Here is a 19,448-nt window from a genome sequence, read left to right on the forward strand (position 1 = left end):
GGAACTGTTCATAATTCCCTCCACCCTGACTAAGGCCCCGATTCCAGCTGAAGAAAAACCGCCCCAATGCATTGATTTGCAGTGTTATTTTTGCGCCAAACATACCTTTTGGAATTATGGCCAAAAAGTTCAACCTTGGTTTCATCTGACCATAACACATTTTCCCACATGCTTTTGGGGGACTTGATGTTTGTTTTTGCAAACTTCGACCGGGCTTGGATGTGTTTCTTTGTAAGAAAAGGCTTCTGTCTTGCCACCCTACCCCATAACCCATTCATATGAAGAATAAGGGAGATTGTTGTCACATGTAGCACACAGCCAGTACTTGCCAGAAATTCCTGCAGTTTCTTTAATGTTGCTGTAGGCCTCTTGGAAGCCTCCCTGACCAGTTTTCTTTTTATCTTTTCATACATTTTGGAGGGACGTCCAGTTCTTGGTAATGTCTCTGTTGTGCCATATTTTCTCCACTTGATGATGACTGTCTTCACTGTGTTCCATGGTATATCTAATGCTTTGGAAATTCTTTTGTACCCTTCTCCTGACTGATATCTTTCAACAATGAGATCCCTCTGATGCTTTGGAAGCTCTGCGGACCATGGCTTTTGCTCTGAGATGCAACTAAGAAAAATTCAGGAAAATCCTACTAAATCAGCTGACATTAATTTGTGATTAATCAGATTCATTTTAAATGATGGCAGGTATGTAATGACTTCTATTTAACATGAGTTTGAATGTGATTGGTTAATTCTGAAATCAGCCACATTTCAGAATTAACCAATTATAAGAGGGTGTGCACACTTATGCAACCAGGTTATTGTAAAGTTTTTATTGTTCATTTTTCCCCCTTGAAGATTTCAGTTTGTTTTTCTATTGAATTGTTCACATTATCGGTCACATTAAAAGTGGAAAAAGTTCTGACAGGATTTATCTTTGTCTCATTCTTTTACATCACAAAAACCTGGCATTTTCACAGGGGCGTGTAGACTTTTTATATCCACTGTATAAATAAAAAAAAAATACAAAAATACAAACAAAAAGCAGTTTTGCTCAAAGAGCCGTGGGTTGGACTTGAACCCATGACAAACAGCACATGTGCATTGAAGGCAGCAGCTTAGACAGATGGACCAGCCCAAGCCAAATGGTGGATTTCCAAGAAATATTAACAAATTAAGACGATTAAGAGGATTGTCAGAGGTGATCCATATGTAAAATGTTCTAAAAATGTGTTAAATAAATGTTGTGCAGAGACTGTTACTATCATTGCCACTTGGACCATCCAGTGACAAGGTCAGTAATACTCTGGCTCTAAGACACTGAGGGCTGCGTGTATATTTTATTCCTCAAATGCATTCCCTGTTCCGACTGTTAATACAATTGATATTGGATGTCGACTGTGATTGATGTGATTGAATTCAGCCTTAAATCTCTTGATCATTGTTCAATCCAAGAGTCTCTCTGCATAAATTAGCCTTCCCATGTTAATGTTTTCTGTCCAGTTTTATGAAAGTGGCTTGTGCCAGTACCCATAGTTTGAAGACACCAATGTTGAGGCTGCCCAGTGGATTGCCTCCCCACCCCTTTAATAAAATTCCCTGAAAAGCCCTGACCACATGTCCGGTGTCTGTTCTTTGTCCCTACCCATTACAATATACATATTGATTTTTTTAAATTATTGAAACAGAATTGTAAAACTGAATGCAGTATTTAATAACATTTTTAAACATGAAATACAATTTCAATTTTATGAATTCTATAATTCAATTTGTAACTTACAAATGTATTTCTAAAAATTTAAATTAAATATCTGAATTACATTTCTGTTCGCACATATCGCTCCATATGAGGTCGACAACACATCACACCCAAACAAACAAAAATGTAGCCTACTGTAAAGCTCACACGTAATGGGGTAGGTGCTAACTACTGTCGGCTGATTGGCTTGTTATCACAGCAGTCTCAGTTGCCTGCAGCTGTTTGACATTGTGCCTGACATTGAGCTGAATAATATAATAATCTCATCAGCTATTTTTAGCGGAAGACCCACAAGACTTATGAAAGGAGCTACGTCCACAGTGTGAAACCGCAGGAGTTTCTCATTACTGCAATGTGAGGGACCAATCTGATCTGAACTCCAACCTCTTCCCTCTTTATTTACATTCAGATTTTACTCTAATTAATTGAAATTAAATACTGAATATGCTATTTTTTTTATATATATCTGCCATACTTAAAATAAGCTTTATTTAGTTTGACCATGAAGGCATGTTGTGTAGATTTATTATTTTCAGACATTTGCCCATATGCTTGAACCTATTGGCCTACTATTTACCAACACATTCATTCAGCATTGTTAAGCTACCAACAAGGGAAATAGTAATGATAAACAAAATATAATATTTCTTATTCTCTTTTCCCAAACACTGCTGTCGTCGGGGAGGACACAGGACATACTCCTGTTCAAGAACACTGAGCTCAGAGTGAGACTATTGGCTAAAATTGATCAAAAGCTCATTGCAGTATTTACAAATTGTCTCTTTTTCCAATGGTGAAATGAACCCAAAGGATGTTTTCGGGTACTGTATAAAAACCCACTGCTAAGATGACGACCCCTATTGACAGGTACATGCTTTCACTTTTCAGTGAGAGAACTGTATGTTGACAGGATGAATATACAGAAAATAAATAAAAATACCACGTAAACATTGCTATGGTGTAAATATAGTTTGTATCAAACCCTGGCAAACATGTTTACATGGGTGCATTAAAACAAATGTGTGAAAGCTAAGTTGTTTACAAACTCAAAGCTAACTAATTTGGTTACCACAGAAGATGGATTGATGGTAGGATGGATTGACAAGGAAAGGTTTGTTCCTTGTGAGGCAGAGTGTTGGAAGGCTGGGAATATGTTGCTACTGTTTGCAGTGAAGGATCCTAATGAGGCTAAAAAGAGCCTGTAGTCTTTGGTCACAAGGGTGTCTTGATCCTCCCTCGTTTGGTTTTTAAACTGAGGAAATCCTGATGTACAGTATATTTAAGAACCGGTGATGTCAGTTCCATAGAGAAGGAAATAGAAAGCATACAAAAAATCTCAGTATAGAGTCTGTCAGAGCATGCTATAAAAGACCTCTAATTAACTGGATTGGACTTCCATTTCCATCTTTCTTGATGAGCCGTTTTGAGTTGCCAAAAAACACCAAGAATTATCAGCCAAACACTTCCACTCGAGCTGATTGTGTTACCAGGAGCAATGAAGTAGGAAGTTCCACCAGGTGGATCAATTCAAAATGGCAGATGCCTTCAAGGTGGTCAGCCATTCTAAAACCACACTTTGGCTACTAAGCCTCTTTTCTTCTCTACAGTAAGTTTACCGTTGTGACCTGGGCGTCGCATAGTGTACATCAGTACCCATAATGCTCTATCAGAGCGGTTGCACCCGAATGCCCTCCGACGAAATAGTGCCACTCTTGGAGTTGTTGTCCAGGTAGGGCACGTCATTGCGGGCGATGATGAAAACGATGGAGGAAGAGCTGAAGGTCACCTTCTTCTTTGGTCGGTCCATGCCCCCTTGGTGGGACATGACGATCGGGCGGATCGGTCGTTCAACGTTGTGGGCGAGAGGCCGATCCTTAATTCTGTTCTGAATCCAAGAGAGCCGGGAGCAGAGTAGCTGCAGAAAGCAGCGCCGAAACTACCAAGGAAACATGTGGAAGATGAGGAGAAAGAAGCAAAAGGAGAGCGGTGTTATGGACATAGAAGCAGCAGAAAGAAAAGACACAAAAACACTAACACTACAGCATTCCATTGCTCTTCTACTGCCAATGTAAAGAATAAAAACAGATGTTTTAGGCTTAGTCAAATGAAACATAAAAACTAAACAGATCCATTCTCATCTTAAGGGAAATGTTCAAATGAATGAATCTTTTTTATACAGAAATATAGGATGCATGAGTGAGACAATGGCTGAAATTGGGTGTAGAGTTCGGGGAGTGAAAATGCTTGGGAAGCCACTTACTGTGCTGACTAAGTCGAGCAGTCAGTCAAGTTAGCATTATAATATTTTATACAAATATTTTAAACAAATTGGGCTACCAATATAAAATGTTTAATTAAACATCATGTCATGAAAAAAATTATCTAAAATTATTAATGAATAGCCCACCGATGACCCAATTGATCAGCCAATTCATTTTGCACTATTTCAACAATACCTTATAGATCATTTCGGGGGCAACATTTATTTGAGTATTGATTATGTCATACCTTTTAGAGAAATACTGTATTCCCTGCGTGAGCGTTTGTCAGCCTGGTGACTTTGGGACTCTGCGGGCAATCTCAGTCTGGCTCTGTTTTTACTTGCTTTAGTACAGAGGTGTCGGACCGGTTTTTGGTTTTTCCTTTCAATTGGTGCCCAACTGAGACCAAATAGAACCAAGTGAAAGAAGATATTAACTAATTAGTGACCTGATTTAACAATCAAGCACAAGGCGAGAGTGAAAACCTGCAGACACTCGGCCCTCCGTGGAAAAAGTTTGACACATCTGCTTTAGAATCTCCCGCCCTTTAAACCAGGCCAGGCTGGGCAGTTGCAGAAGAAAACTGATTGGAGAAAGAGTGACAGGGAGATGGTGGGGAAATTGACAAGAATAAAAGCCTGACAACTAGAAGGGAGCTTCGGACAGAGGAAGGCATTACATACAGTCCTCAAAAGTCCTCTGATGAGCGTTATGAGTGATTGTTTGAGTTCCCTCTCAGTTAATATCCTCCTGACAAATATCCAGAAATAGTACTGTCGTAAGTCCCTGAGCATGTAGGATCTGTCATTATTATTACACTTGAGTAGGTAAATGTTTGTTTTGCCATTTTTGTATCAACTGAAAGCCAGACTAAACTGTTTTAGTTTTAGAGTTCATGTACTGTATTTTTCCCCTTTCCTGCAAAAGAAGGTAGCTAGAATACTGGTCCTTTTACACCATGAAGTAAGACACATCAGGATAGGTCTGAAAAGTCTTATTTGATCTAAAACTCCTGAAGTCTCATGACTAGGTTTTCATGAATTTGATGATGCAAATTGGAAGCGCATTTGTTTGTCTATTTTTGTTAGTGTATAAAACAATCCCTATGCTGGGACATATGTTAAAATAGCATTAATACACAAAGGATACCTCTTTCCATCTCCATAAGCCAACTACAAACCTACAGTAACAAGCTAAACACTTTAGACAGAAGAGGGAAAAACAGCTTCCTCCAATTTTCTTTTAATTTAACCTGTTTATGTTCCTACTGACATTTCTTTGTACAATATACAGTGTCTTTAGAAAGTATTTAGACTAAGTATTCAGACTATGGGTTACAGGCTTAATTTATAATTTTTGCCATCAATCTACAGACAATAATTTGAGAAAACATGTTTTTAGAAATATATTGAAAATTGGCAAAAAAATAAGTTTAATTAGTTAAATGAAGCCTATAAAACAAAAAAAAATACAGAGAAAGTGAAGGGGTCTGAATACTTCCTTAAGTCACTGCATATTAATGAACATTTCTGATTCATTATTCAGACTTGCAGTGCTGCATGCCTTCCTATACTGACTTGTGACATGCTTAATACCATTGGAGTAGTTATACATGGAAATCAAATTTTGATATCGAAACAATGTTGCAAATGTCAGATAAATTGAAAGCCAGGTGTGTACACATCACTGCTGTTGCCAACTAAATGCTAGCCAAAAGCAAGGAAAATAATGTCTACTTCACATGATGTTTCACAGCAGACATTTTGTTTAGAAACTGCCCATTGGGATGATTAGCGGGATATTGCTCAGTGAGATGATTAAGTGTCCAAATAAAGCATAAAATACCTGAATATATATCTGAAACCAGAAAAGGAACCAGGCAAGTCAAGTTCAGCCAGCCCGCGATTATAAGGGATGAATGTTGTTGTCCCTGGCTGGTTTCAATCTGCGGTTTTCTATATGGCAGGCTGTGTCTTTAACCATTACACTACTTAAAAAGCAGGAACGCAACTTTTACCTCAGCCATTACATTTTTGCTAAAATAACGTGGACAACAGAAAGTTTATTAACGGAACTACAGTGTACTCTAGTACAAAGATTACTGTTTATTGCAAGCTAATAGCTATACAGTACCTAAAATGAAAACAATGACTCCAATCACTTCATGGCAGGTTTCTTTAGAAAACAATAACAATATAAAAGGGTCACGTAATACAATTATTCTCTGAATATTCTCTTAAATATATGATAAATATTTCTGAGATACAAAAATTGGAATGTCTGGGAGGAGAATTGAACTGGGGTCAAAACATTTTATGTCAGGGTTAAGCCCACTAGCCCACAGGGCTCGCTGTTAACCTGTTGATCTCTGTATAGTCTCCAATTGACACTTGTATCCCAGCCATGACATTTTTGCTTAAATAATGTTTGAAAGAATGTTTATTTACAGAACTAAAGTGTACTTGTGATCTAAAGCCTATTACCCCAAAAAGCATGCACGTGTGCGTACTTCGAAAATCCACCAGAAATAGTCACAATATCACCATAAACAGTTTTATTTTAGGCTTCCTATAACGTAGCTACTGAAGGTTTTAGCCAGCAAAGTTTCTGTCTACCCTGAACAAATCCTAATGTGTCATTTGTCATCCAACCTGGTGCTAGCTTAAAAATCCCTGCATTAGGATGGATATCATGAGCAAGAAGCACAATATAGAACATATTTTCAAAGATCAAAAATATTTTATTTAACTTTTGTTATACTGTATCATTTTGGAATTGTCTTTAAACAATTTGAGAGGATAATTTCTCCATTAATTGATAGTGGATCCCAACTGGTACAGCAGGTGACCCAGGGAAATCATCATTACATCCAGTATCTTAGACACAGTTACAGTTTTCACTTATACTGATTTTCTTTTGTTGTTTTGGTTCATCAGTGCAGTATGTTGAAAGGATCTAGCACCCCAAAGTTGAAGCTTGTCACATTCTTTCATCTCTCAGAAGACACAGATCGCTGTTGGTGTTCAGCTATTATGTCAGTGATGAATGAAAACATCCAGCAAACCTTCAGCAATGGGTTATTTTTTGCTATTGTGAAGATTTAAAAAAATATATATTTCCTGTACATAAGCACACTTGTGTCAGGTCAAGATGTACCCTCACCTTTCTGCTCATGAAGATGTAGATGAGAGGATTATAGGCAGTGCTGGATTTGGCAAAGAAGGAGGGGATAATTGCGATGGCAGGTGTGACCACTCTCTTCCTGCCAAAGGCTTCAATCATGGACACGACGGCGTAAGGTGTCCAGCAAACCAGGAAACAACAGATCATCAGTAGGAACATGACCGCTACCTTCTTCTCATAGCGCAGGATCTTAACAATCTGCACTGTCTGTAGGTCCTGGATGGAGCGGAGCTGTTTTGAATGACAATAGGAAAGTTTTTCATGATCAATTACTACCACTTTCCCTTTAGACAATGACTGAATGTTTTTGAAAGAAAAGCATATTTTTGGCCAATAACTTCAAGTTGATCAGAAATACTGTGTAGTCATTGGTAATGTTGTAAATGACTATTGTAGGTGGAAACGTCTTATTTTCTATGGAATACCTACACAGGCATCCAGAGGCCCCTTATCTGCAACCACCACTTCTGTGTTCCAATGGCACATTGTGTTTGTTAATCCAAGTTCATAATTTTAAAAGGCTAATTCATTACAAAACCTTTTGCAATTATATTAGCACCACTGGAAACTGTTATGCTGATTTAAGAAGCAATAAAACTGTCCATCTTGGCAATTTCTCGCATTGGAGTAGCTTTCACTTCTCAGAACAAGTATAGACTGACTAGCTTCAGAAGAAAGTTCTTTGTTTCTGGCCATTTTGAGCCTGTAATTGAACTAACAAATGCTGATGCTGAAGATACTGAACTAGTCTAAAGAAGGCCAGTTTTATTGCTTCTTCAAACAGCACAACGGTTTTCAGAGGTGGTAACATAATCGCAAAATTAATTTAAAATGATCAATTAGCCTTTTAAGATGATTAACTTGTATTAGCAAACACAACATTGGACCACAGGACTGATGGTTGCTGACAATGGGCACCTCTACGCCTATGTAGATGTCCCATTGAAAATCAGCCATTTCCAGCTACAATAGTCATCTACAACATTGACAACGTCTGCACTGTATTTCTGATCAATTTGAGGTTATTTTAATGGCCCAAAAATGCTTTTCTTTCCAAAAGAAGAACATTTCTGTTACCCCAAACCTTTGAACGGTAGTGTATGTATGTTTGCTGTCATTGTTTGCATTTACAGATACAGAGTGGAAACTACACCTCACTACAACTTACTACACCTTACTACACTTTACTTCAACTTACTACACCACACTACTACTTATTACACCTTACTACACCACACTACAACTTACTACACCTTACTACGCACTACAATGCCTGCCATGGTCAGTGTGTGTTGCAGTACTTCTACCAGATCATATGACGTGATGAATTGTCACATGTTTGAGATACACCAATCAACCATAACATTATGACCACCTGCCTAATATTTTGTAGGTCCCCCTTTTGGGTCCCCCATCCACATGAATGGCAGGACCCAAGATGTCCCAATAGAACATTGCCCAAAGCATCACACTGGCACACTGCTTTTTTTGCAAAATGATCTCTAACTTGCTAGTTATGGGGCCTCGATGAAAAAACAATACTAATCACACAGACACAATCTTGAAGCAACAGTCAAAACAGGACAGATAGACTTTTCCTTGTTCTTACCATGCGCACCGTGTAGAGAATGTTCCCATAAGAGTAAATCATTATACCCACTGGGACAAAGAAGCAACCCAGAAAAAACAAGAGAATGAAAGAGGCATCCGTGGGCTCCTGGGATGTCCAGTCCAGGGAGCAGCCAAGCCGGTGGATCTCTAATGTGTAGCGGTTCCACCCCAGGAGAGGAGCCCCGGTCCAGGCCAGGGAATAGAGCCAGATATGGACAATGCACCTCCAGGCCCAGGGGATGTCCACAACTTGAGCATGGACCACCCGTATGTAGCGCTCGTAAGCCAAAGCTGAGAGACTCATGATGGAAACAATGCCTGGAAGGAGAGGATATTGTGATGATGCTGAGTAATGACTTGCAAACTGGGTTATTGAAAACCCCTATGGAGGCCAAGTCTATCACTGTCTGTAAATGGTACATTAGAGCTAAAATACGATCAATAATACTGAATATTCTATTGGCAATCACATAGACTCATTAATGTCTTTCCAAATACACTAATAGGTTTTGTAGTTGTTGAGCATTTCATTCTGTCAACACACAAACACAGTTTGAAGAAATCAAACATTTTACCACAGGCATAGAACCCCTGATTCACATTTATATACACAGTCAACAATCTTCTGAAAATATACTGTCACATTGCACACTTATGCCAAACCTTGAGCCCAATCGTCATATGCAACATATTATAAGACGGTCTGTTGAGCCGGAGTTACAGCACACCATGGTATACCGTTTATCATACAGCATATTGTACAGTATATTCATTATATTTTGATATATATAAGAACACATAAGCAATAAATAACAGGTTAACCTGACCGGACCACTGCCTGAGGGCCGTGGGTAAAACTGAAGAATCGTTTTTAAAAATGCACAAAAAAGCCTAAATAGTCTATCCAGTGTATTTAACGTTTTGTGCGACTTTCTGTCCGTGCTATCCGAAAGCCCTGGTCGTTTTTTGAGTGGAAGCAAACATGAATGTGATAGCGCGGTTCATCAAAGTATAGAAACATGTCTTATGCCTGTTTTCTCAGACGTAAAACAAATATCATGTTTTTTTTATGACGATTACAATATATGAAGACATTCAGCAGATAAGAAAAATGTAATGTTATTGTCTAATCTTGCACTTGCAGGCTGTTACACGAACATGGGTAAATAGAGCGGATGGGTTAGGAGGACGCAATGGTTGTACTCTTAATTAGCGGACATCTTTATTGAGGTAATACAAGATTATAGTAATTTATAGCCAATAACAGACAGTTTAGCGACATGGAGATTGTAGAATGTTCTATAATATTGGATCTTAATTCGTTTTGATAATTTTTTCGAAGCCAACCTCAAGAAGTCAACATATTAAAATGAATAGAGAATGCATTTCAGAGCTGCGTGGTTTGGGAAACGATCCAAACAGTTTTTAACATAGGTTATAACATTGATGTCGGTAATACTATGTGCAATAATTGTTTAGAAAAATAGCACTTGCTAACATTGTCCACATTTTCTAGTGCGTAAAAAGCGCGCACATCGGATAGTTTACGCGCCCATTTCCAACGTTGTCTTGGCACGAACCTACTTGAAATTTTAGCCCTAGCGTAATTGGTAAAGTTCTTTATAAACATCCGTAACAGTACACTGAAGACCGAGTTTATTATTTTTCGGAAGAAAGTTGGCATACAGTTCTATAAAACAAGACAACCCTGTGCAATATACGAATAAGGATCACAGATTTATGGAAATGCCATACCCAATTTCTACAAACTATGATTTAGCCAAATACATGCAGCCAATACAGCCCTACAAATCATTGCATGAAATGGAAAATATAGCAATTATAATTACTCTGATTATTTTAGGTATTCGTGTGTAAGTTTAGGTACAACACCAGAAAAGACTGAATAAAAATATCATACTAACCAAATAAACTGTTGCTGAAACCGTCCCAGACGCATGTTGCGGAGTTCCAGATCCACCCTCCTTTGATGCACGAAACAAATGTAAAGTTAATTCCAACGAGAGACACTAGCAAATCACTTACACTTATATTAACTATTAACAAATTCGTGGGCGTCCGGAGTCTCTTGAATTTGTGGTACAGCAAGATGACAATAATATTGTTACAAAATCCCAAAACTCCAATTATTCCGATGGCAAAGGCAAGGAGTTTATAAGTGCTAAACGCGAATATATATTCTTCTGTATTCCTTTCAGTCCTAGTTGTATTTGCAGGATTCATTTCTTGAATAACTTCGCCACCAACATTGTGTAGTGTCCGAGTTGTCTTGTGAAGCGAGGAATGATTATTTTCTGCATGGCAGTTAGGCTATACTGGCGCTGTTAGAACCACTTAAAACAGAAACTAACCAATATTGCTCTAAAACGGTCAACCGATGCTGATATCCCGTTGCACATGCAGTTTGTATGATTAATGTATTGCTCTTTTAATAGCAATAAGCTTTCTTTCTGTATGCTTGGTGGCGTGTAGGCTAGATACTTACGAACCGTTAGTTGTGAGAATATAGCCCTACGACAGATTGAATGACCTTATAAAAATATGCACATTGGAAGGAACGAGTTTGACGAAACATTTGTGGGGTGGAGGACCTGCATAGGGTGTTTACCTGCAACAGGGGGAAATTCAGATAACCTACGAGGTAACTCAATATAAATATATATTTTAGGTTGTACACAACGGGATAGTAGCCTTCACCAAATAACAAAATGTTTACATATTGGATGAGCGTTTTCACATTGTGTGGGCTTGATAGATATAAGTAAATATTTACATATGTACAAATATGTAAATATCACAGATCCCAGCCTTTGCCCTAGCTATAAGTCAATTATAACCAGCAAAAAGCCATCCTTTGACTTGCTGTGAGGTCCTCGCACCAGTCAAGGTCTAACTCCTCCCCGCCACACTCCTCACCTACCACCGTTACGCTCCCACTCCCAGATACACTTGAACGCAGCCAGCAATCCAGATCGCAATCTCCAGAATTCTAAACACCTGTGTCCAGTTTCCTCCCCTATTTAACCTGTCCTCTGTCTTCACTCCCGCGTGAGGTATTGTTTGTAGTGGACTTGCCAAGCCGTTATCGCTCGTAGCATTCACCTGTTTGACTCCCAGCCTGCCATTCCCTCTCTTCCCGTCCCCGTCCTCCAGTGTGATTTAGAGACCTGCATCCTTACCCGTCTGTCTGTTCCCTTGTTTCTCCTCCTGTTGAAACCTGCCTGTGCAGTTGCCCTTACGGACTGATTACCCGGTATCCCGACCTGCCTGCCTGTCCCTGGATTCCTCTATCGTCTACCCTTGTCGGTACTGTCACCTTCGCGGACGGATCGCTCTGTGTCCTGACCTGCCTGCCTGCTTTTGGTTTCTCCGCTTCGTCGCTTCCTGCCTGTGCCTTTGCCTTCGTGGACTGACTTCCTGGTTACCGAACCTACCGGCCCGACTCTACGGTTTTGTCAACCGCCTACTCCTCTGTACTGAAATAAACCGACAGTTGCGTCTCCGCAATTGGAACCACACCCCCCAGGTCTCGGTGTTCATTACAGAATACCTCACCCTCACAGATGGATCCAGCGGAGCTACTCACGCGACTGTCCCAACTAGAGGAGAGGATAGAGGAGGCGAGACAGCAGCTTCCACCCTCCTTGCCAACGCCCCATCCGTCCAGCGTGGTTACTGCCGCAGTCTCTGCTCCTTTCATGTCTCTGCCGAACAAGTATGACGGGTCTCCCGGACAGTGTAAAGGGTTTCTCATGCAGTGCTCACGGTATGTCGCTAATCACCCTAACCAGTTTACTTGTGACAGGAACAAGGTGGACTTCGTCCTCTCCCTGCTGACGGGCAAAGCCCTGGACTGGGCCACAGCATTGTGGTCCGCCAACAGCCCCGAACTGGGCCGGGAGGCTCAGTTCCTGGCGCTGTTCAGGGAGGTGTTCGACCACCCCGTCTCGGGACGCCATGTTGGGGATCAGCTGGTCGAGATCAGGCAGGGGAAGCGCACCGCCGCTACGTACGCCCTGGACTTTCGTATTCTGGCCGCAGAAAGTGGGTGGAACGATACGGAGCTTCTTACGGTATATCGGAGGGGGCTGAATCCGGAGCTACAGGCCGAACTGGCATGCCGGGGGGACCTAACCTCCCTCAATGAGTACATCAACGTGTCCATCGCCATCGACAACCTGCTCGGGGACCGAAGGAGGACAACCGCGCCACGACCTCGAACTGTTCCATCCGCGTCCTTGGTTTCGACACCCCCATCTGCGCCTTCGGAGCCGGAACCCATGCATATCGGATGTTCCCATTTCCTAAACGTCACCCGCAAGCAGTTGCATCTACCAGTAAGTTTCTCGATGAGGGGGAGTCCGGTCTGTCTGGAGGGTCTGGTCGACTCAGGAGCCGCAGGCAGTTTCATAGACCTGGATATGGCCGAACAATTGGGGATCAAACTGCACCCCATCGAACCGCCATTACGCGTAAAATCCCTGGATGGGGGACCTCTCGGATCCGGCTACATCCACCATCAAACGGAACAGCTGGACATGCAGGTGGGCGCGTTGCACTCTGAACGTATTCAGTTATTGGTGGTGTCGTCTCCCCATGAGCCGGTGGTGCTGGGACACCCCTGGCTGTGCCTTCACGATCCAGACATTTCCTGGAGTAAGGGAGAACTGACGGCCTGGAGCGCGAACTGCAGGTCTCGATGTTTGAGCGTCCCCTGCAGGGCTACCTCGGTGGAGAGCTCCACGTCATCACCTACGCCGGAGCTCCCCTCCGAGTACCTCCAGTATAAGCAGGTATTCAGTGAGGAGAAAGCAGCCGAGTTGCCACCACACCGCCCGTGGGACTGCGCCATAGACCTGATTCAAGGAGCCCCACTCCCCAGAGGTCGTGTGTATCCATTGTCCCTGCCTGAAACTAAGGCCATGAACACTTACATAGACGAGTCCCTGCGTCAAGGAGCCATCCGCCCGTCGACGTCCCCTGCTGCGTCCAGCTTTTTCTTCATCGGAAAAAAGGACGGCGGCTTACGCCCCTGTATAGATTATCGAGGGCTCAACTCGATAACCATCAAGAATCGCTATCCTTTGCCACTCATCTCCGCCGCATTGGAACAAGTCGGCCAGGCTACCGTGTTTACCAAGCTGGACCTGCGGAGCGCTTATCATCTGGTGCGCATACGAAAAGGGGATGAGTGGAAAACTGCCTTCATCACTCAACGCGGCCACTATGAGTATCGTGTCATGCCTTTCAGCCTCACCAACGCACCTGCCGTCTTCCAGACTTTTATGAATGACATATTCCGGGATATGATTGACCGGTTTGTAATCGTATACATCGATGACATCCTCATATACTCAAAAAACCTAACAGACCACATCGGCCACGTCCAACAGGTCTTGCAACGGTTACAGCAACACCACCTGTATGTGAAACTGGAGAAGAGCTTGTTCCACGTCTCCACGGTGGCGTTCCTGGGATCGGTGCTATCACCGGGCTGCGTCCGAATGGACGAGAGTAAGGTGTCCGCGGTCCGTCAGTGGCCGCAGCCAAGAACCGTCAAGGAGTTGCAGCGGTTTCTGGGTTTTGCGAACTACTACCGACGTTTTATTAGAAACTTCAGCACCACCGCTGCCCCGTTGTCCACCCTGACCGGTCAGAAGACCAGAACGTTGCATTGGACCGACGCGGCCAAGGCCGCGTTCGACGGACTGAAGAACTTATTCACCTCAGCTCCCATACTCCGCCAGCCCGATCCCACGCTACCATTCGTGGTGGAAGTGGACGCTTCAGAAACAGGAGTAGGGGCGATCCTATCGCAGCGTGTGGGCACACCACCCAAATTGCACCCCTGCGCCTTTTATTCCAAGAGACTCACACCCGCTCAGAGGAATTACGACGTTGGGAATCGTGAACTCCTCGCCATAAAACTAGCCCTGGAAGAGTGGAGACACTGGTTGGAGGGAGCCCTCCACCCCTTCCTGGTCCTGACGGATCACCGCAACCTGGAGTATTTACAGACAGCCAAGCGTCTGAATCCCCGTCAGGCTCGGTGGTCTCTGTTTTTCAATTGTTTTCGTTTTTCCGTCTCCTATGTGCCAGGAAAAAAGAATGCCAAGGCAGACTCCCTTTCTCGTGTGTTCGAGCCACCGAGCTGCACCCCGACGCACGAGACAATCCCCCCCCCCACCTGCCTCGTAGGACCTATAAGATGGGATATTCAAGACACCATCCAAGAGGCACTACTTACAGACCCTGCTCCTCCTAGCTGCCCACCGGGGAAGGTTTACGTTCCGTCTGCCGTTAGGCCCCAGTTATTGCAGTGGTGTCACACGTCGTTGGGATCTGGCCATCCGGGCATCACCCGCACCACGAAGCTTCTAGGCAATAGGTACTGGTGGGCCTCTCTCTCTGATGATGTGCGTGATTACGTGCTATCGTGCCCCATCTGCGCACAATCCAAAAGTCCCCGTCATTTACCCGAGGGGCTGCTCCAGCCTCTGCCTACGCCTCACCGCCCCTGGTCCCACATCGCCATGGACTTTGTAACCGACCTACCGGAATCCAACGGGTACACCACTATACTGACCGTAGTAGACCGTTTTTCAAAAATGTGCCGTCTGATACCATTGCCTAACCTGCCCAATGCCACCGAGCTGGCAGACATTGTTTTCCAACAGGTGTTCCGGCAGTTCGGGATCCCTGAGGCCATTGTATCCGACCGAGGACCCCAGTTCATCTCCCGCGTATGGCGAGCATTCTGCGACCGACTAGGGGTGGCAGTAAGTCTATCGTCAGGCTACCATCCGGAAACCAATGGACAGACTGAGAGACTCAACCAAGACATAGGGAAGTATCTAAGGCAGCAGTGCCAGAAGCAGCCACACGACTGGAGCCGATATCTATCATGGGTGGAATACGCACAGAACTCTCTTATTCACTCCTCCCTTCGGCTCACCCCCTTTCAGTGCGTCTTTGGTTATCAACCCCCTCTCTTCCCGTGGGATACAGAACCTGGTCCAGTTCCTGCCATGGACGATTGGTTCCGACGCAGCGCGCGCATTTGGGAAACAGCTCACCGGCATCTCCAGCAGGCTTCCAGCGCACAGAAGGCTCACGCAGATCGCCGCCGGCGCCCGTCTCCCCTCTACCATCCAGGTCAGCGGGTTTGGTTATCAACCCGGAACGTCCGTCTGCGCCTCCCATGCCGTAAGCTTGCTCCCAGATATATAGGTCCCTTCAAAATCACACATCGCATTAACCCCGTAACTTACCGTCTCCAATTGCCCCGCCAGTACAGGATCTCCCCCACTTTTCACGTGTCCCTCCTCAAGCCTGTTCATTATAGCCCCCTGCACCCACCGGTTACCCAACACCCTGCGCCACCTCCTTTGGACATCGATGGGGAGCCGGCATACGTCGTGCGGGAAATACTGGATTCCCGTCGTCGGGGCGGTCGCCTGCAGTACCTTGTGGATTGGGAAGGATATGGTCCGGAGGAGAGGGCCTGGATACCTGCGCACGACATACTGGACTCTGATCTCACAGCGCAGTTCCACGCCGCCCGCCCGGATCGTCCTGCTCCCCGTCCGCGGGGTCGTCCGCCGCGGCGTTCCCGGCCGTCGGGGGCCGGCCGTAGGGTGGGGGGTCCTGTGAGGTCCTCGCACCAGTCAAGGTCTAACTCCTCCCCGCCACACTCCTCACCTACCACCGTTACGCTCCCACTCCCAGATACACTTGAACGCAGCCAGCAATCCAGATCGCAATCTCCAGAATTCTAAACACCTGTGTCCAGTTTCCTCCCCTATTTAACCTGTCCTCTGTCTTCACTCCCGCGTGAGGTATTGTTTGTAGTGGACTTGCCAAGCCGTTATCGCTCGTAGCATTCACCTGTTTGACTCCCAGCCTGCCATTCCCTCTCTTCCCGTCCCCGTCCTCCAGTGTGATTTAGAGACCTGCATCCTTACCCGTCTGTCTGTTCCCTTGTTTCTCCTCCTGTTGAAACCTGCCTGTGCAGTTGCCCTTACGGACTGATTACCCGGTATCCCGACCTGCCTGCCTGTCCCTGGATTCCTCTATCGTCTACCCTTGTCGGTACTGTCACCTTCGCGGACGGATCGCTCTGTGTCCTGACCTGCCTGCCTGCTTTTGGTTTCTCCGCTTCGTCGCTTCCTGCCTGTGCCTTTGCCTTCGTGGACTGACTTCCTGGTTACCGAACCTACCGGCCCGACTCTACGGTTTTGTCAACCGCCTACTCCTCTGTACTGAAATAAACCGACAGTTGCGTCTCCGCAATTGGAACCACACCCCCCAGGTCTCGGTGTTCATTACACTTGCATCTTTGAAAATACATTGCTGACAAGGAAAAACATCAGAAAGTACAGTCATGTGGAAAGTACACCCACTGGGAACGTTTGTATTTTTTTGGTTTGTTTTTTAACATATTTGGACATATGGAGAAGTATTAAGTAATCTTTACTTCAACACTATTCAAAGAAAAAGAGGTAACTTAATGTATCCCTTTTGCTATGATCACATTGAAACAGCTAGGTAAAGTTAGTTTTGTAATGGACATTCAGTGGACATTCATATTCGCCCGTCTAAACCAACTAATTTAGGACGACGAAAAGTATGGGTTCTTGATCAGGGGAAGGCGAAGTACAATCCACACTTTTCAATGTATCAATCGAGATTTTATATATTTTTTGTTTTTCCAAAATATTTTTTTAATAATGATATTAAAATCCAATTGCCTACAAAAAGTGTGCCATAACAACAAAAGTGCTATATTCGGACTCGGGGGAGGATGGGCTACAATCTATGGCTTTTGGTTTTTTCAAAATGTTTGGCAATTTTTTAGTTTACCATTCAAAATTCAATAGCCTCTACAAAAAGTGTGCCATGACAACAAAAGTGCTATATTCAGACACATGAGTGGTAGGGCTTCAATCTACGGCTTTTATTTTTCCGAAATATTTTTGCAAAGTTTTGAGTTTATCCTTAGAAATGCAATAACGTCTACAAGAAGTGTGCCATGACAACAAAAATGCTATATTCAGACTCGGGGGAGGATGGGCTACAATCTACGGCTTTTAGTTTGTTGAATTTTTTTTGAAAATCTTTTTTCGTTTAGGCTGGTAACCAAAATGTTGCCGTTTCAAATAACCCAGCTGAAAGTTCTTAGTACACCCTTGAGTAAAGCCTAAACTTCATTGCTCCTGTTGGTCTCGCTGGCACAGAGCACCTGCTAACTGACCAAAATTTAAACATTTGTGGATCGAGAGTGATCAGAGTATGTAGGCTAGCTGCTTGAGGAACATTTTGGTTAAAGCCCAGAACTACCCAATTTACAATTCAAGGGCTAGACATTTTTACGTGAACATTTTTTGATTGTTGATCTCTTTCTTTGGGAATGTTAATGAGTGTTCCCCTCGAATTGGCTCAGGTAGGCAAGCTGTTGAGAATTTTTTTCATTCACCATTATTCCATTTCCAATTTCAACAGAGGAAATGATAATTACGTCTATTTTTGTCATGAAACCAAAAATGAAGAAGGAAAAACGAGCTGTTTGTCTGATTGGTCAATATTAGTTTGAAATGGGAAATATCGCTTGAATTCAAATATCAAAAAACGAATCGTTTACTTTTGATCTGTTTTCCTATATTAAGACATAATCCAATGACCGAAAGGTACACGGACCCACAAGAACACGTTTGATAATCTGTTATTTCGTAGTTTTTTTTTAAACGTTAGAACGGATTTTGTCTTGTTATTTTATCTCATTTTTTTCCCACATAAACTATAAAACGACTTGATATTTCGATGTTTCTCTTGTGGGTGGAGCTAAACGTGGAATCTCTGCCATTGGCCAATATCAAGGCTAGCACTTCCTTGCCTTTCAAACAGCAGCCCACCCTATTAAATTACATAAATTTCAGGGTTATAAACTAGCCACCCAAATTTTAGTCTTTACAGACTTGGAAATGAACAGATGAATAGTTCGTTAAATGATATATGCTAGCTACTTGGGTAAGCAATAGCAAGCTCATTTAATGAAGGCATACAACTAAAACGACAGAAGTTGTAGCCTGTTAATCATTGGTTTCCCATTTAATTATTTAAATAAATACTTATAAACATACGATAAGCATAATATTTTTCCAATTCTTTTACAACACTCCAAACCACCAAGCAAACTTTGTAAAAGAAACATATTTGATCGCAAATCTCAATTTAAATCGTTGTAAATAAGCTACTTGTATGGCGTCACATCGGTCTCAAAACTCACGCACAAGCACTCGCCAATTCGAGAGAGCAGAATGTGACGTTGAGAGAGCAGAAACACAAGCCGCGTGAGTGAAGGACCAGTCGTGCGAGCTAAACATTGTGAGTGCACAGATATAGTCTCTGTGCACCAGCGTAGTAACTAACTTCCGCTTTTGTCTAGAAGTCTGCATTGCAGTTTCCGGTTTACTTACTAATACTCATCCGCATTAGTAAACACCTAAACTCACAACAAGATGAGTGATGATCATTGTCAGAGTTTCACAAACAAATACTCTTGTATTGGAAAATGTTATACGTGCATAGTCTGACCCCACACATCAATACTCTGGAACAACA

General features: G+C 43.1%; 1 protein-coding gene across 2 annotated transcripts; it reads right to left on the reverse strand.

The window, feature by feature from the left end:
• Positions 1-1,810: 1,810 nt before the first annotated feature.
• Positions 1,811-19,187, reverse strand: opn3 (opsin 3). 2 transcript variants are annotated; one of them, XM_020047194.2, is made up of 5 exons: positions 19,118-19,187; positions 10,733-10,792; positions 8,806-9,125; positions 7,176-7,427; positions 1,811-3,688 (listed from the first exon to the last, which is right to left on the reverse strand). In XM_020047194.2, the coding sequence occupies exons 3-5, from the start codon at positions 9,109-9,111 to the stop codon at positions 3,419-3,421; spliced, it is 828 nt and encodes a 275-aa protein (XP_019902753.1). In that variant the 5' UTR covers positions 9,112-9,125; positions 10,733-10,792; positions 19,118-19,187; the 3' UTR covers positions 1,811-3,418. The 2 variants fall into 2 exon arrangements, with proteins under 2 accessions (XP_019902753.1, XP_010862161.2); XM_010863859.3 differs by lacking the exon at positions 19,118-19,187 and having other exon boundaries at positions 10,733-11,299.
• Between the last annotated feature and the right edge of the window lie 261 nt (positions 19,188-19,448).

The sequence above is a fragment of the Esox lucius genome, chromosome 6 (assembly GCF_011004845.1).
Source record: "Esox lucius isolate fEsoLuc1 chromosome 6, fEsoLuc1.pri, whole genome shotgun sequence".
NCBI lineage: Eukaryota > Metazoa > Chordata > Actinopteri > Esociformes > Esocidae > Esox > Esox lucius.